At 50.0% G+C, this 26761-nt stretch overlaps 1 protein-coding gene and 1 long non-coding RNA gene across 7 annotated transcripts; one reads left to right on the top strand and one right to left on the bottom strand.

The window, feature by feature from the left end:
* Positions 1-4453: 4453 nt before the first annotated feature.
* Positions 4454-6399, bottom strand: LOC133627555 (uncharacterized). Its single transcript, XR_009820274.1, has 3 exons — positions 6035-6399; positions 5400-5825; positions 4454-5286 (listed from the first exon to the last, which is right to left on the bottom strand). It is a non-coding gene; the product is annotated as an uncharacterized LOC133627555 (long non-coding RNA).
* A 142-nt stretch (positions 6400-6541) lies between these two features.
* On the top strand, positions 6542-26742 carry SLC41A1 (solute carrier family 41 member 1). 6 transcript variants are annotated; one of them, XM_062013676.1, is made up of 12 exons: positions 6853-7080; positions 7306-7448; positions 7774-8526; positions 14297-14404; positions 18633-18704; positions 19022-19166; positions 19260-19406; positions 20134-20281; positions 20887-20966; positions 22083-22217; positions 23168-23316; positions 24166-26742. In XM_062013676.1, the coding sequence occupies exons 3-12, from the start codon at positions 8152-8154 to the stop codon at positions 24349-24351; spliced, it is 1545 nt and encodes a 514-aa protein (XP_061869660.1). In that variant the 5' UTR covers positions 6853-7080; positions 7306-7448; positions 7774-8151; the 3' UTR covers positions 24352-26742. The 6 variants fall into 6 exon arrangements, with proteins under 6 accessions (XP_061869659.1, XP_061869660.1, XP_061869661.1 ...); XM_062013677.1 differs by lacking the exon at positions 24166-26742 and adding exons at positions 23738-23759; positions 23856-24144 and having other exon boundaries at positions 7306-8526; XM_062013675.1 differs by lacking the exon at positions 6853-7080 and adding an exon at positions 6542-6626 and having other exon boundaries at positions 7306-8526.
* The last annotated feature ends 19 nt before the right edge of the window (positions 26743-26761 follow it).

Below are 26761 nucleotides of genomic sequence, written 5' to 3' on the forward strand. Positions count from 1 at the left end.
GATGCTCATCTGAAGATTTTTTTTTTTTTTCCCTGGGAGGGCAGGGTTGGTTTTGGAAGGTATGCAAGTATCTGCAGCTTGTAGCAGAGCCTCGTTAAGTGCTGCTAATCACCCAGTGCTGAAATCATACAGTACGTCTGCATTGAGTACATGCTCAACAGAACTTTACTGCAACCTGAAGCCATGAAACTGAAGTGCTTTAAACAGACCGCATCTTGCAGGATCCAGTGGTGAAAAAGCACATTCCTCCATCTCTGCCCATTCGTGCAGGAGCTTTGCCCTTCACAATAAGTCTCGTTAAGAAGTCTCCTTATTTTTATTGTGCTGTGTTGTGCTTATCTGGCAGTTGCTCAGTGGTTTGCACACCTTTCTTAACAGAACAGTTTTCTTTCCACCCCATTTTACCTTTGTCATGGGATGTTTTCAGAGAATGTCTCTCTTCTTGGGTTGTATTTGAAATCTTGGTGTCATCATGTAAATCTTAGTGTAAGGGTGGTGCGCTGTCTTTTTCTGCTGAGATCATACACAGCTTGGCATTGTGTGAGTAATTACTTGTTAATGCCAAGTACATAATGAAAACACAGATTAACAGCTATTTTTTTTATATAACAAGTCACTGTGCTTTGAGCATGTAGAGCAATTACCTCTGGTTCATCACAGAAGGAAAACCCTGATTTTCTGCTCTGAAGACACATAACTTTGTGTCATACCTAATGAGGTTTTAAATGCTGGGTTTATATTAGGCTAATTCGACTGTGTTTAACGTATTCCCACGTTACATCACTAGCAACTTCCTTTTTACCCTGTTTGGAGCCAAGTCTACAAAGATACCATTCTTCTGGCAATGGTTACTCCAAGTAACAGGTCTAGTTGTCCAGCCATAGCAGCCTGGTAGCCTGCAGAGGAGCTGATTTAGGGTCATGCAGGCCTGCTACATGATGGAGAAAAGGTCACATTCCACACCTACATTTTCTAAAAAAAGATCTACTGCTGGCCTTTATTTAAAAAGACTTGGTTTATTTTCAGCCACAAGTGAGCATGGAGAGTTAAGGCACAGAGATGGACAATGCAGGAACAAGGTGTTTACAGAGTTGTTTCTTCCAACCTTGCATTTGACAGTTGCTTTCTTGGCTGCTATTTTGCCATTTGGTTTGGTATTTCATGGAGCTGAGACAACTGTGCTGTGACAACTTTCCCACTTGGCTCAGCCTGTGTCAATGAGCCCTAAGATTACCAGTGCCTTAGAGCAGGAGATCCACTGAGGGATCTGGAGGCTGTACAGTCATAGCCTGCAATAGCCTTTGCTGTTAAAGAGAAGCAGTCCTCACCTGTAGTTTAGCCTGTGATCCTTAATCCCAACTTTCAGTGGCCTTCAGTACTGCCTGTTGCTGCCAGGTTGAACCCAGTATGGATTCTCGACAGTGCCTTCAATCCTTCTCCACAGCTTGCTAGCACTCTGAAACTTTCACAGACACATTTGGCATTTTAGTCCTCAAATTTGGGCCCTTGCAATAACTATTTAAAGGAACCATGCTGTCATAACCTGTGAGATCTAGTACAGCATTAGCAGTTGCATGCCAACATCTCAGTGCCCACAGCTCAGCCTAGAGGCATGCAGAAGTGCTGCCCAGGGAATTGTTTTCCTTAACTGAACAGCCCAGGGAAGGCTGTGTGTCATCCTGGTTGCTGTGGGGAGGGCTTGCCTCCACTTTCTGGTTCCATCACTTCCCAGGGCAGCAAGGCCAGCAGAGATAAAGAGCTCAGCATGGTGGGGAAGGGAGGGCCCTGCTTTGCTCGGTGCAGAGCACTCTGGCTGATTTAAGAGCTCTGGTGGTGGGCCCCAGAGGAAGCTGCAGTCAGTTCTCAGCAGGAAGGAAAATGACCACATGGAAGGGTGGTTAATGCAGGGGGTGGGGAACAAAGGATAAATGCTCTTTATGTCACTGGATTTACCTAGGAGCTGGTCACAGCCTGGATAGTGGGGTATTAGGAGCAACGTGCAAGCCATGTAACATATCCCAGGGGTCTTTTCACACATCTTCTTTACACTTCTAATGCTATGGTTGATTGTATCTCTAAATAATGGGATAACTTGAGTGCTGTGCCTGATCTTGCACTAGGAAAGGCAGCCACATGGAGGAGCTTGGCAGCAGTTCAGCTGTTCAATTGAGTAACCAAAAAAGCTCTTTCTAGTTCATGGCAGTAATCCTCTGCTTGGTGACTGTGCTGTATGTCAATGCTGAGACTCACTGCATACTCTGTGCAGTTGCACAGCTACACCAGGTTGTTTTTAAGTTGTCTGTGTGTTGAAGATGCTTAGAGAAAGGCAGCAGTGGATTACCATCACAGATCAAATGGCCAGTGTGGGACATAGGAACTCTTCCGGAAAGTCCATAGGAGAAAACCTGGATGTTTTTTTTTCCAGATTCTAACTGTTGTGAGGAGAACTAATAAGAACTAGGTTTCCTCTGTATCCTTGGTCAAAGGAACTATTGTGTACTGCAGCCATGACCACTGGCATGTGCATTAAACCGCTTTTAAACTTACTTGCACACCTACTGATCTGAGTCATCTTAAGTATAGGTGTGAGTTCAGCCTATCTAACAGGAAGAATTATTATTTGCATTGGAGCACTTAACTGCAAGGACCACCTCACGGGATGGGATTCACAGACCACACATCAGACCAATACGATCAATGCAGAAGCCGTTTATCTTAGCATTCAATCACATTATATATGTTATTCTCTTCTAAATACATGATGTATTCTATTATGATTGGATAGCTCAGTCCATCACACTCTGTTCACGCGCCTAATAGCAGAATATGATTTGTTAAGCTTAACTATGTCAGTATCTTGATAGTAGCAGTTTCTACATTCTTTTACCTAATTCCTTCTCTAATTTCTATTCTAAGCTTACACAGTTTCTTTCCCACACACAGCTGCCTTCATATCTACATTCTAATAAGCAACTCGTCCTTGACTATTCTTCAGGCCCACTGGTCACTGTCTGATATAGCTAAAGTCTGAGGCCTGTGTCTGAGCCTCGTGCAGCTTACAGTCTCATATAACCAAAGTCTGGGTGGGCCACATGTCCATTTTCTTTCAGGTACATTGTACACTTAACCTTCCAAATCCACTTATTTTTTTTAAACATTGTTACTACAGTACTGCCTAAATGTGTATAGATGCCAGAAAAGGTTAATCCAGTGTCCTCTTGGGAATTTGGGGAAGTCAGGTCTTCATGGAGTAGGAAATAGCAAGAATTGAGATGATTTTCATTTACACTTTTTAAAATATCAGTCCCTGCTCTGACCAGTTCCAGCAGGATTGTGGTGTCAGTGCTTTCTTCGGCCTCATCTCTGAGTATAAATATTCTGCTTAGATACGGATCAAAGCAGAAACATGAGGCATGTTCTCCATGAGCAGTGTCCCTGCTATCTCTGGGTAAGCAGCTGCTGCCACAGGATCCACTGGCCTCATGGAGCACAGGAAGTGAGGACCTTTAACCTTCTCTGTGCCAGGTGCTCTCACATGGCAAAACCCCCCAAAACCTGGCTGAGGCTGACCCGTGTTTATCACAACAGACACAGCACGTAGGTGACGCACAGACGCAGTCGGGAGTGGAAGGATTTTGGACCCTGGAAAAAACCATGGTGATGGTTTTGCTTACATCCAGAATGCTAAAACAAAACTTCCATGGTCCACATTTCTTCTCCCATATCAGGAGTAGCTGTGAACACTGTTGCCTCATGAACTGCTTTTGGTCTGGACTGACATCTGTAGGGGTAATTCACTATCCATAACCTATGTATGCAGTCTTTGGGTTTGTCTGTTGAGATTCCTGGTTATGAGTAATTAAGAACAAAGTTCTCTCAGAATCCTTGGTCCAAGGCAGCTGGGACTCCATTCAGATATGCCTTTAGATATGATGGAAAGCAGTGGAGCTAAAGCAGCAAGCAAAGTTACCTCTCAGGACACTCAATAATTCTGAGGTGGGGGTTTTCAGTGACATTGGCCAACCACTTTATTTTGCTGGGTTCTTCTGTGAAAGGGGGAAAATCATCCTATATACACTGCAGCCTCTGAGGCCATTACATAGTGCTTGCCCAGAGCCCAACAGCTTGGGAGTGCTGATGTCACGTGGCTGCTGTAAAGCACATGGGCACCACATTCCATTATATAGTGTAGCTCAGTGGTAAACTCCTTCCTTTCCAAGAATTTTGTTGTCTTTGGTACCCCCTCTCCCCTGCAACTGGAAACCCATTTCCTGCCCTTTCATCCTCTGCCTTTCTGTGCTCAGCAGCAGTGGTGAGGATTTTATCTATTTTTGTTTTCTTGTCTCAGTCAGCTTTTGTCTCCACGCTTCCACTTCCTGAGCGTGCAGCTGGCTGGGCTGTTCATCAGCAAGGTCACGTTTTGATGTGCCTTGTTTTCAGTCTGGTGGGAGAAGAATGGTAGCTTTGGGAGAGATATGGATTTTCCTAGTTGAGAGGAAAGATGAGGACAGAAAGAGAGCCTTAAAGAGCAGGTTTATTTGGACAAAGGAAAACAGAGGCTAAGGTTAGAGGCAGGATTTGGATCTTCACTCCCAGCTTGAGTATAAAATTGTGGTATGGCTTTGGTTAAGACATTGTCTCTGTATGTTTCAAGTTTTCCTTGATGTCTCTTCGCTGGTGTCATAGCAGGAGGTCATGAGAATTAGTTAAGTGACTGTAGAGGGTTGTCACCCCTTGTAGCAGCAATTAGACACAACAGCCCACTCTGCCAGTTATTTTATCGTAGTAGAAGTAGCACTCTGCTCACCTGCTCCAGAAATTCAACTTTCTTAGAGACATTTGCCAAGGTTTTGGGGCCTGAAAAAATTAGACAACCTAAGTGGTTTCTCTGAGATATCTTTGTGCTGCTTTAGAGAATTCTATCTTCTGCTTTGCTTCAAGTAAGCTGGTTGCCTTTGCTTCTCAAGCAACAAGCATTTCAGGAAAGAAAGCTCTCCATGCTCAGTTTTTAATTGAGGAGCAGAGAGAAATGAAGTTACACATCTTCAGAGGCAGCTCAATCAGAGTGTATCCTTTGCTGCCATTGACCACATGTACTTTCATTTCCTGATTTTAAGGAATGAAGTCACCAGTTCTAGTCACACCGGACTCTGTCAGGGGAGGATGCAGTTCCCTCACACGCATACTTGTGGCACAGCCGCCGTTATTGGCTCCAGACCTGTTTCCAAGGCATGGAGCTAAGGATCACGTCATCACTCTGGGCAGTAGCTTGCTCTGGACAGTTTCCTGGGAGGAAAGGCAGGAAGGAAAAACAACTGGTCAAAAGTTCCACTCATCCAAAAAAAAAAAAAAAAGTTGACTCAGAGAGGTTGAATTCAGGAAGACAGAACTCTACCAACCAGTGACGCGCTGAGCTCTGTAGCAGGGTTTGTTGCTTTTCCAGATTTTCTTTCCTGAACCACTTCAGAGAAGCTTTTGAGTCTTACCCCAAGGCCTGCAACACAGTGTATACTGTGCTGGTCACAAAATGATAGACAACGTACCAAGTAAGCTGTGCAAGTGACACGGTTTAAGTAAGGAAATGCTGTTGGGTGGTGATTTCCTAGTTCTTTCAAGCTGACCTGCTTGAGAGGCCCCACTAGATATGGGGCAGAGGGATAAAGCATCAGTTCAGCTGTCTTTCCAAACCTGGGAGCTGTATCCAGAGCGCTCTGTGAGTGGGAGGGCAGCTCCCCCCTGCCCAGCATGGGGACCTCAGCAGGGACAGGGCTGCTGAAGACATGTGATGAGGCCTCCCAGTAGCACATCTCAGGCGCGGGGCTCCCCTGATTAAGTGAAGAGAGAGTGGAAGGGCAGCGGGGAGAAGAGATTCCAGAATGGGGGTTGGGAAGGGCCCTGCAGAGCCCATCCAGCCCCAGCTAAAGCAGGTTCCCCTCGCTCAGGGGACACAGGAACGTGTCCAGGCAGGTTTGGAAACCTCCCGAGAAGGAACCTCCACACCCTCCCTGGGCAGCCTGGGCCAGGGCTCCCTCACCTCAGCACCAAAGGACTTTCTCTGTGTGTTTAGGCGGAAGTTTTTGTGTTCCAGCTGATGTCGATTACCCCTTGTCCAGTCGCTGGACGCTACAGAAACAAAACGTCTCCCCCTCTCGCTGACACCCACCCCTCAGGTACTGGTATTGATGACATCGCCCCTCAGCCTTCTCCAGGCTGAACAGCCCCAGGTCCCGCAGCCTTTCCTCATAAGAAAGACGTTCCACTCCCCTCAGCGTCTTGGTAGCCCCAGGCTGCCCTTTCCGCGGCAGTTCCCTGTCCCTCTCGATCCGGGGAACCCAGAGCCGGGCGCAGGGCAGCGGGAGCCGGTACCGGCGCGGACACGGCGCGATGGCGGCCGCGCCGACTCCATGTGGGGTCAGCAGCACGTGACAGCCCGGCCACGCCCCCGCGCCGTGGGCAGCGCGTCCCTCGCCGAAGGGGGCGGGGCCAGGCGTGACGCCACGCGTGTCTGGCCAATGGGAGCCCCGCGCGGCGCGCTGGGCAGGGCCTCCATTGGCGGGCGGTGAGGTCAGGGCAGCGCGGGCCAGCGCGGCGCAGCGCGGCGGAGGCGGCGGTGCGGGAGCGAGGCGGTGAGGGTACCGGACGGCGGAGCCGGGCACCGGGCGGGGGGTTCGGCCTCGCGGCAGGGACAGCCGGAGGCCGCGGTCAGTCCCCCTGCCGCAGGGAGGGGGCCGGCCGGTCAGGCGGCCGGGGCAGCTCCGCTCTGCTCGGGGCAGCGCTTCCCCGCGGCCGCTGTCCCCGCCGGCGGGGCCGGGTTCGCTCTGGGGTTTGTGGCTCGCGGGAGCGAGGGCCGGCCGCTTCCCACGCTGTTCGCCCGGCGGGGCCGCAAGGGCTCTGCGGCGCCTCCCGCGCTGTGGTAAGCGGGTAGCGGGCAGAGTCCCGAGTCCGCGGGCTTCCGCCGGCTCAGTGCCGGGATCGCAGGCTGCCACATCGATGCTCGGTGGCTCCGTACGGGCTTTGACCTGCAGGCAGAGTGCCCCGGCCCTGCGGCCCAGGGGTCCCTCCTGGGTACTCACCTCCAAGGTACGGGAAACAGAGAGCTGCTCTCCCCACCTGTCACCGCACAGCCTCCCTGAAGTGCAAAGGCCGGTGAAAGAAGGGTTAAGAAGTCAAGGGGCAGTTGGGCTTGTGGTGGGAGGCTGAAGGCCGTACCTTCACCTTATGCTGCAAGAAAATGCTGAATGAATGAGCTGTTATGCTGACTGCCACAAGACAGTCAAATATCCCTTTTCCTCCCATATATTTCAGGTGAAAGAGGAGCTCTCGGAGAGTGATACTAAATCCAAGGCTGTCCAAATGCCAGCTCCCTCCTGACATCCTGCTCAGCTCTGCAGGTGACCTTAACTGGGAACTTGCTTTAAATAAGGACTCTCATATCCTTGTGCTTTAAGGTGAGAAATCCTTCTGGAAGAGGCAAACAACAGTAGCAGTTAGGGCTCTCTGACATTGCTAGCTCTTCTGGAAGAGAGCACAAAACAGGCTGAAACAGAGCAGAAGCCCCCAAGAGCCTTCAGACTCAAGTTCTGCAGAGGGATGGTGCCACAGGAGAAAGTGACAAAGTCCTGGTAGTAAGAAGAGCTTTTCTGAATTGTGTCATCTTTAAAAGCCAGTCCTCTTATCTGCTGTCTGCTTTCTCATCCCTTTCAACTTCCGTGTCATTCAGTGGTCTTTACTTCATCTGTTTTTCTCTGTGCCTCGTGTGCCCCATCACAGCAGTTGTGCCACTGGAAGAAGACCTGGAGAAAGATGCACTTAAGTGTTATTCATCAAAGAAGAGAAGCTTAGATCCTGTCTTGGTGGCTGCTGTACCACACAGTGCTGAACAGGAGAATTGGAGTGAATTTGCTGTAGTTCCCAGTTCCTGCAGTGTTCCCTGCGAGCTCAGTGGTTAGTGTCCTCTCTTCCTGGACTTTGCTTGATGGGGATCTCTGCTGCAGGAGCAGTCTCTGCACTGAAAGGCGGGCAAGCAGGGATAGGAGAGGTTGCCTCTAGATGCCTGAAAGGCCATTTGTATAAGCTGGCAGAAGATCTCTTCTGGAACAGCTACTGGCTGTAGCCTCACCAAGCCAAGGGTCAGGATAGCTTCTCTGCAGCATGTCTTCCAAGCCAGAGCAGAAGGAGACCCACCAGACCAATGGGGCTGTGCCCATTGTGCCCGTGGACCATCTCACTAGTACGGACCAGGGGCATCTGGTGGAGTCCTCAGATTTCCTGGGACCTGATGGTAATGGGGTAGAAGTGGTGGTGTTGGAGTCCCGAGCCAATGCTAAGGGAGTGCGAGAAGAAGATGCCCTGCTGGAAAATGGCAGCCAGAGCAATGAAAGTGATGACACGAGTACAGACCGAGGTCCTGAGACAGCTTCGCCCCTCAAGGAGACATCCTTTTCCATCGGCCTGCAAGTCCTCTTTCCATTCCTTCTGGCGGGCTTTGGGACAGTTGCTGCTGGAATGGTGCTGGACATTGTACAGGTAGGACTGATACTTAGCTGGCATAGCTCTGGGCTCTGAATCCTGTCCCTGTAGACCATGGCTTGCTTCTAAGCCAGGAGAGATGCAAATGCCTAGGGTAGTTCAGCAGATAGCATTTGTGAGGTGTGGAGACCAGTTACCTCACATGCTGGTTGGGGAGGGAGAAGCAGGGGAGGCCTTGGTGATGTCTGGAGCAAGGGGAGGAGAGGCTGTGGGCACATCTGTACTGCAGCTGCCCAGCTCAGGCTTACAGGAGGAGGTTGCAGGGGATGTGTGTGCAGCCCAAGCACCTTCCTGGGAACTGGGATCCCTCTGTGCATCACAACTTGAGATAAAGCTGTTTCCTGATGGTGGCTGTGGACATCCCAGCCCCAAGCCCTAGCTCTACAAGTCTTGTGTCCCTTTTCCATTGCATCCAATGCTTTGAGGACCATAGTCTAGTGGAAGATATCCCTGCCCATGGCGGGGGGGTGGAACTAGATGAGCTTTAAGGTCCCTTCCATCCCAGACCTAGAATGTTTGCTGTGCTGTTCCAGCATGGTGGGCTCATTCCAGCCCCATTAACAATTTGCCTGTCACAGTGTGTGCATGACGTGTGTGGGGGCTCACTCCGAAGGTCTGAGACTGGCTGAGCGTCTCCTACACTGTCTTCTCATGCTCTTGCTGTGGCCAGGGCTAACAGGGGGGTTCCTTTTGAGCCCTGTGTGGGGGTGATCCTTAGAAAAGGCCAACCAGAGAGTTGGCTGTGACCTCTGGGTGAAAACTGATGTGTAACCAGACTTGACACCTTACTGGGTTCCTCATGGCAGGTGACACTGTGGGAACCTGGCAGCCATGCAGCTTGTCTGCGTCTTGATGTGGGAAATGTGCCTCTGTGGGCTGTGGCCCTTCACCGGTCCCTCTATTATAGGTTTTCCAAGTGTGTGTATCTCCAGAAGCGGGGCAGCTGCTTAATCTCCTCTCTGTTGCTCAGTGAGACAGGCTGTGAAGAGTTGTCTTGATGTCTAGCCCAAAACAGTGACCGAGGCACAAAACTCAGTCATGTGCACAATGTAGGTTTACGAAACTATTTGGATGGAGATGGCAGCCATTTCGGAGCTGTGATCCACCAAAAATGCTCTGCTTGAAGCTCTTCTGTTTGCTTAAGTGGGATAAACAAACCCTCTCAGTGCTGGCGTAGGGAGAGTCAAATGTCAGTCCCTTGTCTGTACTGCTGGCAGTTATAATCATCTCCACCCCAGCTGGGTGCCAGCAGGGTAAGTCAGACTTATTTTTTTCTTGTATTTGTGGGTGGTCAAGCAGACGCTGCTCTTGCCCCCAGAGGCTCCTTTTGCGTGTTGGTCATCCTCTTGATGTAACCTGGTGAGAGAGCTGTGGAGTGACTCAAACCAGGAAAGGCTGTCTGTACTAAATTAAACTTGAGAGTTGTACCAGAGTATTTTTCTTTGCCAGAAAGACATTTCAAGCATGTTTCCCTTTGCAGGGTCCCTGTAAACTCACGCTTGGCTCTTCAGGCAATTTCCCAGAGGCAGTGGTTGGAACCCAATCTAAACCTGGAGCAAGAACAGCCCTTCTGCCTGGGCAGGAGTGGGGCAGGGGTGGGATACTGCAGAGTAGTCCTCTGTTCTCCTGCCAATGGCTTTTTTTTTTATGGCCATTAAAATAAGTTAAAAAGTTTCATAATTCCCCTGTCCCACAGCAGCTCAGCATGTGGCTACGCAGCTTGTCCTGCCAACTCCTCTAACTCTCTTTAGCCTTGGGATTAAGTGAGGCATTTAAATGCCATAGGGAGGAAAAGGGGGATGGGGAGGCATGTGGTCTCGGCTTGCTTGCCTGTGAGTCTGGGAGCTAATCTTGGTAACTAGCTTCCCAGAGGCTCAAAGCCTTGGAGGAATGGGGGAAATGCATGTGGAGTGGGTCGCTGGCATGCTGGGGCTGACTGGAGTGCTGTTGCTTTGGGTCCAGCCATGGTTTGCGATGGATGGAGGGCTCCATATGCTCCATTTCCTCCATTTTGGATAAACAGACTAATCAGCCAGCTGTAATTGGCCTCCCCACTGTGAAAACAAGCAGCCCTAGCTTTTGGCCATTCTGTCCCATTAATGTGTCCCTACAAATTTGCCCCTCAGGAGGAGAACTTACCTCTGCTCCCTTTGAGATCGGAGACCTTTGTGCCAGGTGACATGTGAACGTACCAGCTGCTTTTCTGTGTACAGTAGAAGACTGTTGACACAGTCCCTCTCACAGCAGAGCCCTCACTGTTGTTTTCCAGACTTGTATGCTCCTTGGAGATTCTGAGATGGACAGTATTTTCTATGAAGGAGGGAGTCTGCTCACTTCACCTGCTTGCCCACCTCTAATGTTAGCATCCCTCTGGGCTAGATCTCAGCACAGGGAGTGCTGGCCTTAGATCTGGAGCTCTCCTCTCAAGGCCACTTTTTCCTTGGTTTTTTGGAGGGAGAGGCACTGTACACGAAGTGGCCACATTGAGGCAGTCATGGCTCCAACCTGTAGCGTGTCCCTCTCTTATGAGCTATCTTGAATCACCACCCCATTATACTCTGAGGGAAACCACGCCGTTACTTGTGACTCCAAAGCCTCAACTTTGCACGTGGTGATTAAAAGGATAGCAAGTTAGAGGCAGCTCTTACCTGGTAAATATCTGCTGTCTGCAGGTGCAAAGCTTCTGAAAGGCAGCTAGTCTGGAGGAAACTGCAAAACACCACCTGGGACCTGATGTTCCTCCCAGAACCTCTGTCAGACTGGTGTCTGATCTCACCCCTCCAGACCGAGGTCTGGGGAGTGGTATCTGAGTAGATTTCTGTTCAAAGGCTCCACTGGCTTAGTAGAAAAATAAGCTGAAATGAGTTAAACGTAGATTGCTTGTAGTCTCTCTGCTCCCCGTCCCCAGAGTGCAGGGAGGAGGTGCTGGAGATACAATGCCTCTCCCTGTAATTTGCTTCCACAGCTCTGCAGAGCTACTCACCCCTGAAAGCAGCGTATTTCTGTGCTTCTCAGAGGAACAGTCACAGGGGAAAAGGAGATTCTAACAGCTCGGTGTCCTGAAATTAAATTCATATTTACTCTGTCCTTTCCCTAAACAGGCTGGCTCGCATTCTCCCCTTGGAGACACACTGTGGGCACATGTCTCTGCAGGGAACTTTTTTCTCTGCAGGAGCCAGGGAGGCCTTCAAGACATACTAAATGCCCATAGAGCAGAGTCGTATAACATCTTATATTAGGAAAGCTGACAGGAGCCTATGGGTCCTGCTCTTTGCAGTGGCCAAGCTGCTGATGTCTGCAGAAATCTCCTTGTTTTCCTTCCCCAAAGATGGCTTTTATTCCTTTCTGCAGTGACACCCCTGTCTTGCTCAGGGAGCTGACTCCAGTCACAGTGGCTTCTGGCACCAGCTCACAGTGCAGCTTCTTTTAAAGGTTAATTTACAAAGCCAGGGTTGGGATAAGGTGAGGGAGGGCTGTGAACTTGGCCTAGCCATTGCCGGAGCCTGCCTCTGTCATCTCTGGGGGCAGAGCGAGCCAGGAAACTTGCACAGCACTTCCAGCCTATGAGCTGACCAATGATGCTGTTCATTAAGTGATTCCTGCGACACCCAGCTCATCCTGCAGAGAAGCGGGAAGGTGTTGCTGACTGAATTCTAGAGACTGCCACAGGAAGTTATAGCAAAGGATTCACTGGTACAACAAGCAGCAAAATATCCCAGGGACTACCTGGGGAGAGCCAAGTGTGCCTGCTCTTCAGTGTGACCTTAAAATAAGGTCCTGTTCGTGGCAGGACAAGAGGAAATGGCTTCAAGTTGCACCAGAGGAGGATGAGATTGGAGCTGAGGCAGAACTGTTTCCCTGAGAGGGTTGTCAGCCCCTGTGCCAGGCTGCCTAGGGAGGTGGGGGAGTCCCCAGCCCTGGAGGTATCCCGAAGCTGTGGAGCTGAGATGCTGAGGGCCATGGCTTAGTGGTGGGCTTGGGCTGGGTGAGGTTAAAGGGCACTTCTAACCCAAACGATTCTATGAAGCAGAGCCTGATGTACTTCCGTGTCGGTTGAAGTGGTTTGGACTGATTATCCCTCCTCCTCTGCTCAGCAGTGAGCACTGAATCCCAGTATGGCCATGCTCAGAGTCCTGCAGAGCTGTGCCCTTTGAGTGCTTCTGGTCAGGAGCTCAGGTTTGCTTGGAGCAGTGGATGCAGCGAGAAGAGAGATTTCCTTAGGCACTGCCTTTCACAGCAGCTGGGAGGGGAGTGCTCATTGCAGGGGAGTCTGGGAAGCAGGTGTCCTCAGGAGCCTTGTTTTCGAGCAGAGAGAGGGTTGTGGCTGTGCCTGAAATAGCTGAGCAGCTTTCATCCACGCGTCAGGGAGCTGGAGAGAACGGTTAGCTTGTCTTACCAAGCTGTCAAAAATGTTAAGGGGATTTTTATTGACTGGAAACCAGATTTCTTTCCCTTTGAGGAAAAATGGTCCCAGTTCATCCATCTCAAGCACTTACCTGCCTCCTGTGATCACACTTTTCCCTCAAATGTTTTTTTCAAGTGAGTGCAGCTTTAAAGTGCAAAAGACCTAGCAGGAAGCTGCAATGTGTTGGCTTGGTGGTGAAGGGAAGCAGCCCAAAGGATGGAAAAATAAAACAGATAACTGAAGCCTTTCCTCACAGGAAGGTGTTAGTCATGCAGGTAGAGCAGCTTGTATTTGCTGTAAGGCATTGGCTGATAGTGTTCCTTTTCCTAGAAAGAAGTATGTGTCCTATTGACCGGCTTGGCTGTTCTGACACTGCCAAGGAGAGCTGTGTGAGAGATGGAGCCCAGTGCAGGGCCCAGTGCAGGTGGAGAGCTGTGGCTGTGATCACGTCCTGCGCAGCAGCCAGCTGTTGGGAGTGTGGCTACCAGCCCTGCTCCGTGGCCTCTAAGGAGTACAGCAACCAGGAAATTGAAGAAGCAGGAGTTATTTTGGACGTAGAGCCTTCTTGCAAAGCACTCATGAAAATAACAAATGGGGCAGTGAGGTCTGTGTAGCTTGCAGGTTTTTTTTTAAATGCGGCTGTGAGGTGTTTTGGGGTGGTCTTGTGTTTTTATGGAAGCTGCTCTGCTATGAGTCTGCTTATCCTGCAACTACTCTTCGTTTTTCCCTAAATAGCCATGACTGCCCCTTCTGCTCAACAGAGCTGACTTGGTTGTAGAGACAGAGTTGTTAGTAAATACCTGAGTAACGTCAGTGCCGGGTGAGGGAGGTCACACACTTCCTAGGTGAGGCTGGGGGGAACACAGGCCATGGTGGCTTCTCCTTGGAGATCAAGGGGCAGCAACACCTTCCTCCAAACTTTATTTGTAAGAGATACACGTAAGGGAATGGCTCTCAACTGAAAGTGACCAAACTTCAGTACTCAGTTCTGCCAAAAAAACTGCAAGTATTGGGCAAAATCTCTTCATCTTTCCCTATTTTGGCCTCTGTGTGCATAAACATTTTGTCAGTGGTTAATCTTTGGTGGATTTTTTTACTGGACATTGCAGGCAGAGATCCATCTTTTAGGCTTAGCAGGAAGATGTGGTCACTGCTACACAAATGTCAAGAAAAGAAAAACAGTGAAATCACTGCGAAATTCAAAGCGTAGCACCAGAAGGGTATCTGGGCTGTCTGCTCAAGGCCACACACGGGCAGTGCTGGGCTGCAAAGGCCGATGAGTAAGTGACACTCAGTCCAAAGCAAAGGCTTCTAACTGCTGTGATTATTTTTTAACAGTCTGTCTTTGGTTTGATCTTGTAGCACTGGGATGTCTTCAAATATGTGACTGAAGTGTTTATCTTAGTACCTGCATTACTGGGCCTGAAGGGGAACCTGGAGATGACTCTGGCCTCTCGCCTGTCAACAGCTGTGAGTATCAAGAGAGGGAGGGAGGGGGATATCAGCTCTGGGAAGGAGTGGAAAGGTGGGTGTGTGTGGCTGGGTATGTGTGGTGCCTGGGCAGACAGAAGTCTCTCAGGCAGTGACCACAGGAACCAGAGCCTGGAATTTAGCATGCTGGGAAGGTGTCTTCATAAAGTCATAGAATAGTGGGGGCTGCAAGGGCCCTGCAGAGCTGCCCTAGCCCCAGCTAAAGCAGGTTTCCTTTGCTCAGGGGGCACAGGAATGTGTCCAGGCAGGTTTGGAAACCTCCCTAGAAGGAGCCTCCACACCCTCCCTGGGCAGCCTGGGCCAGGGCTCCCTCACCTCAGCACCAAAGGAGTTTATCCTCCTGTGTCAGTGGAACTTCCTGTGTTACAGCTGTTGTCCATTACTCCTTGTCCCGTTGATGGAGACAGCAGAAGAAAGTGTCACCTCATTCTCCCGACATCCACCCTTTAGGTACTTGTGTTAATGAGGTCTGCCCTTAATCTTCTCTTTTCGTCCCACTAGACTTATCAGATTTGGAGGTTTAATAACGCCTAAGCTTTGCTGACGGTTCACTTCCTTGTCATGGCTGCTCATGTGTGAGCTAGCTTTGCAGTTTCACGTATGAAGTGCTTGGATCCATTTCTCTTCATGAAATGGAAGTAGGCTAACACAAGCCAGGTTTGGGAGGGCCAAGAGATGAGAGAGCCTGGAGAGGATTGTGCATGTAAAGGGTAAGAGGGAGGGCACCTTGCAGGGAGAGCTGACAGGTGGATTGACAGCCTCTTGCAGTTGATGGAGAGGCCTGGCTGAGCATTTCTCTTGCTAGAATTCAGTCTGATTCCTATGAAACAGCTGCCTGTGAGAGACTGAGACAGGCAGCTCCTCAGAATACTGTGTCAGTCCAGCTGTAAATTAATTGCTTTGTGTTCAAATGTTTCTGTAACACAGCAGTCTGTAGCTGAGCACTGCTCCCAAAAGGGACAATAATACTCCTTCCTTCTGCAAAGCATCTTCTGCTTGAGTATGACTGCAAGTGACTGCCTGGTGTTTCTGTGTTTCCTATGATGGGAGTATATGCAGCTTTGAACCTTACATCTGCAAGGCGTTATCTGCCTGCTGCCAAGCTTTTAGCTTTACTGTCTGTATGCTGTGAACTGCTAGGAAAGAGCCCATGCAGCAAGCAGCCTGGTCTTGATCTTGACCTTGGCAATGCAAAGGAGCTAATGCTGAAATGTAGGGTTGGAGAGCTGTCTGCCTGGGTGGTGGCAGCGAGCACAGAGATGCCTCTTAGCCTGTTCCTTTCTTCTCAGCCTTCTTACTGGTTGCTGCAGGAGGAAGCATAAGAGAGGGCTGAACAAGTCTCTGTCTATCTGCTCTCCTGGGTCTTTTCTTTTTCTTCCATCTTGAGCAATGGGGTGATGCCAGCTGTGACTCGTTGCTCCTCGGTAGCTTCCTGTTGGCCTCTGAAGCCCAAGATTTCTGGTGTATTCCTGGATGGCAGCAGAGCCAATGTTTTGGGCTGCTCATCCAGCCTCTGTCACCAACAGCCCCTCTTGTTCCTCAGGCAGAAGCTCCCTGTACATACCCCAGGGACGCTGCTCTCAATCCACTGAACCAGCAGCACATGAGCATCGTGTTCTGTAGAGTCTCAGGTGGTCCCTGCAGTCCCCAGGGAACAGGAAGGCAAACAGCATCTCCCTGAACCAGCCCTTGGCTTGGCCTCTGTGCCCCAGCCCCCCTGCCTGTTGACTGTGGGGACCACCTCTTCCTTCGGTTCAGTCCTTGCCCTTCATTCTCTGAAGGCACAGGATGCTGAGCTGTCTGGGGCATGGCTATGCCAGCATCACCTGGCAAAAGCCAAACTGTGCCTGCATCCCCTCAGCACCAGTCTCCCCTCTCAGTCACTGCTGGGGAGGATGAAGCTGCTGGGAGGCTTCATGCTGCAACTGCCCAGCTGTGCTGCGGTGCCAGGGCTGGCGGGGACAGCATCTATCCCAGGCTGACCTTTGTTTGCCCCTTCATTCTGGGAAACAAATCCCTTTGTTTTATTTGCTCCGTGTTGATCAGATCATGTCAGGATCCTCGCTGTTCCAGACACACGCTGCTCTCCCTCTTGGCCTTGGCCAGGGTGCACTCTGAGCGTGGGCTTGTCAGAGTGAGTGGCTGGCTCTCCTGGGACAAGTCAACACTTCTTCATCTTCTTTTCTTAACGAGGCTGTCATGGAGCAATGTTGGGGCAGGTTTGGTAGAGAAACAAGACTGTGCAAAAAGTCACAGGAAGGCTAAGCTCTCCCCTCTTTGCACTGATGGCTGCAAACAGGTCACAAAGCAAGCGGCACAGGGAGCTCCTGTCTGGCTCACCAGCCCCTCCATGCCAATGGCTGCTGCCCTTGCACCAGCTCTGTCTCCTGGTTCCTCCTCCCACCCCTGAGCTAATGACTCTGGGGTGGCATTAGCCCCATGGGTCAACACCCAGGCTTTGTCCTTTGCCCTGGCAGGAAAGAAGGCTGTGCTGCCTCTACACAAGTTCCCCAGCCTTGCCATCTGCCTCCTGGTATCCATGAATGGTGGGACACGACCGTCTCTTGGACTTTCCTTTTTTTTCCCCTCACCCTCTTCTTCCCTGGACCCACGTGCAGAGGGAGCTCCCCTCTAATGGGGGCTTCATGCTGGGGGTCTGGTGCGCTTTCTGCAGGAAGGGAGCCTGGAGTGGTTTCTGAGACTGTGGGTTTCTAATTAGTGCTGCATTAAGGCACCTTAGAAATTCCTTTCACAAGTAAGAAGCAAAATTTTCCCATTAGGATTAAAGTCCTGTTGCAAGTGACTACAGCTAGGTTATGTTAATCCCAACCTAATTGCCATGTGTCTGGAACTTTAAGGTCAGGCTTCATACGGAGCTCAAATTCCTGCATGGGATGTGCTCAGTGCTACTGCAGTCAACTTTTTGTGGTTTTCCCCCATTCCTTCCTCATCTATGCTAAACCGACCAGAATAATTCACCCCAGAGGTGGGTGCATCTCAGTGCTGTTTGAAAAGACCTGGCAGCACTCTCAGTGCACACTGTAAGAAGAGAAGGAGGATTGATTCATCACTGACTTGGGATTTTTTTGCAGAGACAGTTGTGCAGAAGTTTGAGTTTGACTCCATCAGCCAGTAACTCCACGTGTTTTTACCACTTCAGATTGTTAGAACCTCTCCCGTGTTTCCTCTTCATGTTCATCAGCTTGTAAGCATACAAGACTGCATATAAGCTTAGACCCTCTGCTTATCTATTCTTGCAACTTTCCATAAAGACCCAGAAGGTGCTGGGGGGAGCAGAATCTTTATGCTCTGCCATAATCAGCAACCTGCAGTAATTCCAGTGGGTCGTTTTGGCTTGTACACCAGGGAATTAAAGCAACTTCTGTCTCTTCTGGTTAGTCTTATTAGCATCTCCTGCAGCTGTAGCGGTGCCAGATGACCCATGTGCCATGGCTGCTTCCCGCTCCTCAGTAGGTCTCCACGTGGCATCAGCCTTGTTTACTCAACTTTTAACTGAAACAGTAGTTCTTGCTGCCAGCTTCTGCTGCCCACGTGTCGCTCCTCAGGCCCTGGTCTGTGTGGGAGCTGGGACACAGAGTTGGTGCACCCCTGTTTCTTTCCTGGCTGGCTGACCCGAGGTGCAGCATGACCCAACTGGACCTGAGCCAGGCTTGGCTTGAGCACCAGAGGAGTGAATTCAGCGAGTAAGTAAGCAGCAGTGCATGGCTCTGCATGGGGACAAAATGGATCTTGTTGCTTTTGCAAGATTTCCATCAGACGATCTATTGACGTCGGTTCCCCTTTACACTCCTTTCAAAACCCCCTCTGTAGCGGGTCTGGCTCCGCTGCTGTGGAGGAAGTCAGCCCATCCCTGCAGCTGGTGGGAGAAGGTGCTGACGCTGAAACTGGGAACAGCTCTGCTGTTCTGGAGGACAAGACCAGAGTGACTGTTGGAAGAGGCACTGTGGTTACTCAGGGTATATAGCCCAAATGGCAGTCACAGAGCTGCATGTCACAGACTGGGGTGTTACTGCAGAGCTGTGCCCCAGCTGTACACACAGAGGTGCACTCAGACACACACATGTTTTCTATTGCACCGCTCTCCCATAAGGATCTGAGGTCATTGTTCTCTGGAGGGCAGGAATTGAACTGTTCACAAGTGCAAAACACTGCTGGTCATTAAGGTTGTTGCCATGTCATCTTGCAGGCTAATATTGGCCAAATGGATACACCCAAAGAGCTCTGGAAGATGATAACCGGGAACATGGCTCTGATACAGGTAAGGAAAAGGGAAAGAAGAAGAGTGGAAATTCTGGTCATTTGTGGAAACCCAACTGTGACAAGTGTCAGGAGGTTCAAGTGCCTGGTTTAACTAGCGACTGCCAATATTACGTGTCTAATGGGGGGCAAATGGCACCTTTTTGTCTCACAGTCATCTTGCCATAAGGGTTTGCCCTATAAGTTAGACTTTATAAGTTAGGCTGCATTTCCCTGATGGATGCAAATCCACCTTAAATGATACCCTGGGTGGTATTTCCCTCAGCCCAGGACCATTTTGCTCTCTACCGCTAGTGACCATCCAGTTTTTGTTTTCAGGTTCAGGCTACTGTGGTTGGCTTCTTGGCCTCCATCGCAGCAGTGGTGTTTGGATGGATTCCTGACGGGCACTTCAGCATTGACCATGCTGTCCTGCTTTGTGCCAGCAGTGTGGCTACTGCTTTCATTGCTTCCCTTGTCCTGGGTGAGAGACAGACCCTGAACACCCTCCATGCACTTCATCCTGAAGTGCTGGGCTCCCCTTGACCTCATATTGTTTCCTTCTTTGTGGCTGTAGGCATGATTATGATTGGGGTCATCATCGGATCCAGGAAGATGGGGATCAATCCTGATAACGTCGCCACGCCAATTGCTGCCAGCCTGGGGGATCTCATCACCCTGGCTCTGCTTTCAGGAATCAGCTGGGGCTTGTACAAAGAGCTGGGTGAGGAGCCACAAAAGGTCACTGTCTCTCCTTGGTCCTTGCAGATGCTGCTGCAGCTCCTTCTTTTGCCCTTTACCCTTTCCCCTTTCTGTTCTGGGAGTGTATAGGAGGTCTGGCCTGGAAGCCCCCTCAGTTGGTGAGACCGGGTCAGAACTGGTAAGGGAAGAAAAGGAATATTCTTACTGCCTTATAGCTGCAGACAGTTTTGGCAGTGATCTGCATACTTCCTTCTCAACAAGTAAAGTACTAAGGGAGAGGTTGCTTCCTTCCCAGTGACTATAGCTAAAGCAGCGGGAGAAGGCAGCTCTGGATTTCATCATCTGTACAGTCAAGCACCAGTTGGGAATCCTCAGTGCAGAGCTGCAGCTGTAGCCTCTAGACTTCCTCCTCCCTCTCCTCCACCTTCCTTCCATGGGGGATGTGACTCAGCCAGGTTCAGCCAAAGGTGAGGCGACCCTGGGAGGGCTTGACCAGAAATGGAATGAGGAGTTGAAATGGAAGAGGTCTCACTCAAGTCTGTTGATAAAGCTCCTGTGAGTACACCAGAAGAAGGAAATGCCATGTCCTGCAGAGCTGAAGCTGGGCTGGGCTGGTTTGTCTGCCTTTACTGGAGTTTCTGGCTCCAAGGATGGCAGCAGTCTGTAGGAAGGCTCAGATTCAGCAGCACCCCACCTCGTTGCAGCAGGATATGTCCTTGATCTGCTGCCTCTGCTTATTTCCCCCTCAGAGAGCAAAGTCTACGTGAATCCTTTGGTATGCGCCTTCTTCGTAGCTCTGCTGCCCATCTGGATCATCATTGCCAAGAGGAATGCTGCCACTCGGGAGGTGCTGTACTCTGGCTGGGAGCCAGTTATCATCGCCATGGCTATTAGCAGGTAGGAAGGCCTGGGAGAGCTCCTCTTCCCCAAAACAGACAGACAACACAACCTTTCCCCCGGCCCTTTCAGCCTCCTAGCCCTTGGTAGATTCTGGAACAAGAGGGAACCAAACCTCTTCTGTTTCCACAGTCCAGACTGCCAGGAAACTGGAGCTCACTTTGTGTTTTCTAGACAAAGAGATGAGGTTCTAGGTCCCAAGGCACAGGAGTGATTAAGCACCTGCCCGTGGGAATCCAAAGCTTTGCAAGGTCCCAGGTGCTGCCCAGGTTGACTCTTGCATTGGCCCTGGAGTGAGCACAGATCTCATGTAGTACTTCCTCTGCATGAGAGCCCTCTCTGCCCTCTGAAGGGCAGATTATGATTATTGTGTTGCAATAAGCTGTACATTAGGGTATTTACTCTTTAGGTTTTGACAGCAATGAGAAAAGATCCTGCTCAAACTGTCTTCTACTAGCAAACATCAAGGCTTAAAATCATATGTAACAACAGCAGCAGTGTTGGATCACCCCTGGGTGCAGAGGCTGCAGCAGAAAAAGCCCTCAGTGCACTGTGTTTTTCCTAAAGAGCTTTCAGCGCTGACCTCTTCCCTCTTCCCTTGGCAGTGTTGGGGGTTTAATTTTGGATAGAACAGTCTCAGATCCAAACTTTGCTGGGATGGCTGTCTTCACACCAGTTATTAATGGTGAGTTCCTTTCCAGACTAATATTGCAGTTCTTGCAGGCTCTTGGCAAGCAGCAGCATTGTTCTGTGGGCATTATTTCAGGCAAGTGAAGGGACTGATTCTCTTCTCATTGCCAGTGAGCCATGGTGGGTTAACTCAAGCTTGAGAGCAGCAGGCTCCTTCCTGGCAACTGGCCTGGGAGGCTGTCGTAGAAAAGAAACGTTTTACAGGGGCCTGACAAAAACTATATTCATTTCCTGATTCTTCCTGGCTGATGGAAGACCATCTTCCAAGATATGTGCCTTGTGGCACCTGGCAACATAAAGATTTGGATTTGCAACTCGGAGTCAGGAAATCGACTTGCTTCTGATGTAAAGCTTTGATCTTTTTTTCTGCCTAATGAACCAGGGAAACTCCTTTTTTACATTAACATTATTATTATTATTTCTTTTTGCAATAAACAACGTTCATTCTGAGCCAGTGCATCTCATGCTGGTAGGCTCCAGAGTTTCATTATGCTTTGTACAAAAAAAAAAAAATAGTTTTAAGCTTCCTGTATCTGTTTTGGTGGCTGTCTCGTCATTTTGTTGTTTCCCGTATTTCCTTCAGTGAAAGCTACAGTCATAGAACTACATCTGTTTTATGAAGAGGCCTAATCATAGAATCATTTGGGTTGGAAAAGCCCTTTAAGCTCTTGGAGTCCGAGCCCTGCCCTCACCCTGCCAAGCCCACCACTAACCCATGGCCCTCAGCTCCACAGCTTTGGAATGCCTCCAGGGATGGGGACTCCCCCACCTCCCTGGGCAGTCTGGGACAGGGTTTAACAACCCTCTCAAGAAAAGAAGTTCTTCCTTATCTCCAATCTAAACTTCTCCTGGAGCAACTTGAGGCCATTTCCCCTTGTCCTATCATTCATTACTGGGGAGAAGAGACCCTCACCTCCCTGCAAGCCCCTAAGTGGAAACCCCAGAACAGTATGCTTTGTCTCAGCTCTTTACATCCTGCAAAACTGGAATGGGGGTCAAAAATACTGTCCTGTGTTACTGCAGCACCTGGCGATTGCAGACCTGTTAGCTGTTGAAAATAGAACATTCAAGTGTTTGAGACATGGTCTTACTTCTCTCTCCTTATCTGCAGGTGTGGGTGGCAACCTGGTGGCAGTGCAGGCCAGTCGTATCTCCACATACCTGCACATGAGCGGGATGCCTGGCGAGAGCCCCGAAACAGCCCCTCGCAGGTGCCCCAGCCCTTGCAGCACTTTCTTCAGCTCAGGTATCCAAGCTGGGCGTTGAAATACATTGAGTTCTGCCAGCTAAAGGTGCTTGTGACAGTGGCTGGAGCAGGAAATGGTGGCTGCAGTGTGCTCAGAGGCAGCTGTCAGTGAGACTGGGGCTGTCCTCTGGCCTGCTCTGTCCTCTACAGACGGGCAGACCTCCAGCAAAGCTGCTGTGGAGGGGACACAGCTCTGCTGGGTGAGCACAACGTGGCGCACAAGCTCTGACTGTCTTAATGCTGTAAATCCTCCACCCTCTAGGTCTTTGCAGATGTCTGCCAGATACTGAAACCTGTCTTGAGGCTGCTTGAGTGTTGCAGCTCTGCTGGGCCTATAGAGCTGCAGTCACAGAAAGTTTCTCACTTCCAAAGGCTTCCTAGCAGCTCTGGTATTTGTGGCAGTTGTGTGACAAGAGCACAGCTCAAACTTCCATTCCACCAGAGAGTGTGGGTGGAGGTTATTCCTTGCCAAAGTACCTAGAGAGGCCTGATAGCTTGAGTACTGGCCTTCTGGGCCAAGGCTGTCCCTAAAGAGCAAGGAGGGGTGAGAGGTCTCCAACGTGGCAGTGATCTATTAGAAAACTGATCACCAGAGAAAAAGCAGGTGAGGAAATTCAGTGTTTCTGGTAAATTCTTGACAGCTCTGCACTGAGCCCTGCCAGAGCTGAGACATTAGTCCTTTTGCCAGCTGAGATCTGAGAACAGCTTTTGCTCTGAGGACAGAATTAAGCTACTGAACAAAGAGTCCTTTTGTGTCCTGAAAGTTGAGTGGTCATTCAGAGTGCTGCCTTCCAGCCTAAATCCATGGCGTGGGGATAAGGGTTCAGTGTGCTGGCCCCTGCTTCTAATTTTACCTTAGTTGTCCTGCCTTGTACCCAGGAGCCCATGGAGACTGCTCCTTTGTGTTCAAGCCTATCTTAAGCCTGATCTCCCTCTTTGTTTCCTTGCAGATGTGAACTCCCGCTCTGCTCGGGTGCTCTTTCTTCTGGTGGTGCCTGGACACTTGGTTTTCCTTTATACCATCAGCTCCATGCAAGGTGGACACACGACACTCACCCTGATTTTCATAGTCTTCTACATGACAGCTGCACTTCTCCAGGTGAGCTGGAGCCCCCTCGAGGGCTGTAACCGCACAGGCTGCAGTGAGAACCATGGCTTCATTTTGGTTGGAAAAGCCCATTAAGCTGGGACAGTGTCTGACAACCCTATCAGGGAAAAGTTCTTCCTTATCTCCAATTTAAACCTCCCTTGGCGCAACTTGAGGCCGGTTCCTCTTGTCCTGTCATTCATTACTGGGGAGCAGAGACCAGCCTCCACCTCACTACAACCTCCTGTCAGTAATAAGGGGCCACTGTTGTGTCATCAGCCAGTTAAGTTGTAGGTCTGTTGGTGAAGGCACAGCAATGTACCCTGTCCGTAGGTAAGACATCAATGTGCTGGGGAGAGGTATGCCAAATAGATTTGTCAAGTGCTGGTATGGAACTGCATATATTCCTCTTTGTTGATACCTGAACACCCAGTTTTTCCTTCCAGCCATTCTTGGTGAGTTTTGAATCGGTCTTCTCTCTCTTTTTAAAACCTTCTGATAGCAGAAGGGTTTACCTCGGGTGTGTTAATCTATCCTATAATGCACTTCAGCAGTTTCAAAGCTACCAGTGAAGAAAACAAGATGTGGAATTTGTAGGGATGTGGCCTGCCCTGCTCCTTCCCTGCCCCCCGCCAGCTCTGCATCAGGGTTCCTGCTGTCCTCGTAGGAACTGAGAGGGATGTGCACAGACCGAGGCATTCATGCTGCAGAGATGTAGCAGCTCCTTGCGTGAGTCTGGCTGGAGAGCAGGGAGAGACAGTCTGGGTAGGGAGTTTCCTACTAACCCAACTATGCTTCGCTTGCTCAGGCCCTTGGAAGAGGGCTGATCTGTTGCTGATGTGACTCTCTTCTGTATCCCAGGTTCTCCTTCTCCTGTACATTGCTGACTGGATGGTGCACTGGATGTGGAGCAGGGACCTTGATCCTGACAACTTCTCCATCCCATACTTGACAGCGCTGGGGGACCTGATTGGAACAGGTCTCCTTGCTCTCAGTTTTCACATCCTCTGGCTCATCGGTGACCGGGACTCTGATGTGGGAGACTAGCTCTCCCTGCTGCCACACTGCAGCTCTCCTCCTCCTCCTTCTTTCAGTTTGTTGTTCTTTTCCCTCCACCCTTGCTCTACTTTGCTTCCTCCCCCAACCCTGTCTTTCTTGAGATTTCATCTTTGATACTGGATTCTCATTATTTTCAATGGGAATTTTAAGTGATTTATATTTCAAGACAAGTTTGTACAGAAGATAGATCTAGTTTTAGGAAGGACAAAACAAGTGTAATGAGACAATCACCAAGTGCAATTTCACAGTAATTATGTCTCAACCAAGGTTAGAATGAAGATACTACTCAGTCGGATCATACTGGGAGCCCAGCCATCCCAGTCGCTAGAGATGAGGGGCTGTTTTTTTCACTTCATAAGCATTTTGAATACTGGAGGTGAGATTCAGACTTATTTTACTGAACAGGCACCTTCTAGCAGAGTACCACCTCATGGATGAGGGTATGGAGTACCTCCTGTTTTCTCTGCCCTCATGCCCTCCTCCCCTGTGCTCGCTCTCGGAATCCCCTCCTGTGCCTGGCAGCCAACGCACACAAGTCTCTGTCATGAACGATGGCCGTGAGGAAACGTCCTCTGTGGGGAGTGCCCGTTCCTGTGTGCCCACAAGGAACATGAGCGATCTCAGGTTTGAGGGCAGCGGAGCCCCGAAACCTGTCTGTGAGCAGGCTGGTCTCTGCTGACAGATTGGGCTGCCTTTTGCCAATCATCCAGCAGCATCTCTCAGTGCACGCTGCTTGTTCTGCCTCCTCCTGAGCTGAGCTCTGCTGTGTGCCATGGGACAGGCTCTGTGCTTTGGCTGAAAAGGCCTTGAACTTTCTTCTTCTGCTGGGCCCTCATGGCCCTCCTGCTGCTATGGCCACAGCACCACTGTCACGGCAGCCTGTGAAGTGCCGTCCATTTTCCTTTGCCAGAGGGGAGCTCATGGAAAAATAGATCCTCTTTTGTGTGTTAAGATTTTCTTTCAGTTGCTGAGTGCTGCTGTCAAGCTCATTGCAGGGGGAAGCAGCCACCCAATACCTCTCCCAGCTGAGCTGGGAGGCATTTCAAACGCAGGAGCATTGGTGTCCTTTTGGCAAGGACAGCCACATTCAGCCACGGGATTTCTCTAGGTGCCAGCTGGAAAACAGGTCAGTGGGTGCAGTCAGATTTCTGGGGCCCTGGTTCTTAGTGCAGCGACCCGCTCGCCCTTGGGCCAGCTTTGGCACTGGTGCTGCTGCAGCCACCGCACAGGACAGGCACAGCCAAGGCAGGGCTCCCTGCTCTTCTTCCTTTCCCTCTCTTCAGCTGGGCCGTGGCTGAGCTGCCTTCTATTCTGGTGCATGAGGGAAGGACCCTCATGCTGTCTGCAGCAGTGTAATGAGAGAATCTAGCTGTATGACTGATGCCTTTGGAAAGGATCTTCCTGAGTGCTGTCAGCACTCAGTGCTTCTTCGTTTTCCCATTTGGGTACAAATCATTTCAGGAAAGTGAGTGCAGTTTGGGGTAAGCAGGTCAACCAAGTTACACTCAGTTACACCATGTTTAAACAATGTGCCCAAGCAGACAGTGCAATGAAACAGGCTCTAGTGTTTGGACAGCCATTGACCGCATAAGAGTGAATGGGGAAAAAGTTCCTAAGCTGGTGTAGTGTTTAGGAGGCAGAGATGGAATCCTCACACTGTCAGGCTACTCACTCACAGACCCACCCAAGAGTAGGTGATCCATTTTTGAGAGGACTTTCCCCTCAAAAAAAGCCCAAATTCGTCAGGTTTGCTTTCCCTGCTTCCCCACACCTCCTTTGCGGCAGCAGCTTTGAACTTCATATCTCTTTTCTAATGACGTGACTTCTCACCCATGACCTTTGTCCGAAGTTCTGTTCAAAAATAAAAATACAAGTCAACCTTCCCATCATGCTGTACTGAAGTCTCAGCCTGGCAACTTCTGGAATATTCTCTGCTGCTCACCTGATTTCTCTGCCTGATGTTGAGGAATAGATATGAGACTTCCTTCCATTAACACTTGAGCTTTTTTACATATATATATGTTTGAGAAACTCTCCTGGTCTTTTAGATGTCACATCACTAGTTAGTTCCCCAAGATTTCCCCGGAGGAAGAATCTGCCACCCATAGCCTCTTGTAAAAGAGAGAGCCCCAGACATGGTTTAGAGTTGTCAGGCTGCTGGGCTGGTGGTGTCCATGCACCTATAGAAGGTCTAAGGAGGGGGCGGGGCACAGGACAGGGACAGGAATAGGTCAGGTAAGAATACACTTTAAAAATGAAGAATATTAATGGTCAAAAACTCTTCTCACCAGTTGCACTCAAATGCATGCCTACTATACAGCTGACTGCAAATGAAAAATCCTGGTTTACTCTTTTTATTAAAGGAAAAGACTGTCTTAATTATTTATAGTTCCTATAA

The sequence above is a fragment of the Colius striatus genome, chromosome 22, assembly GCF_028858725.1.
Source record: "Colius striatus isolate bColStr4 chromosome 22, bColStr4.1.hap1, whole genome shotgun sequence".
Lineage (NCBI taxonomy): Eukaryota > Metazoa > Chordata > Aves > Coliiformes > Coliidae > Colius > Colius striatus.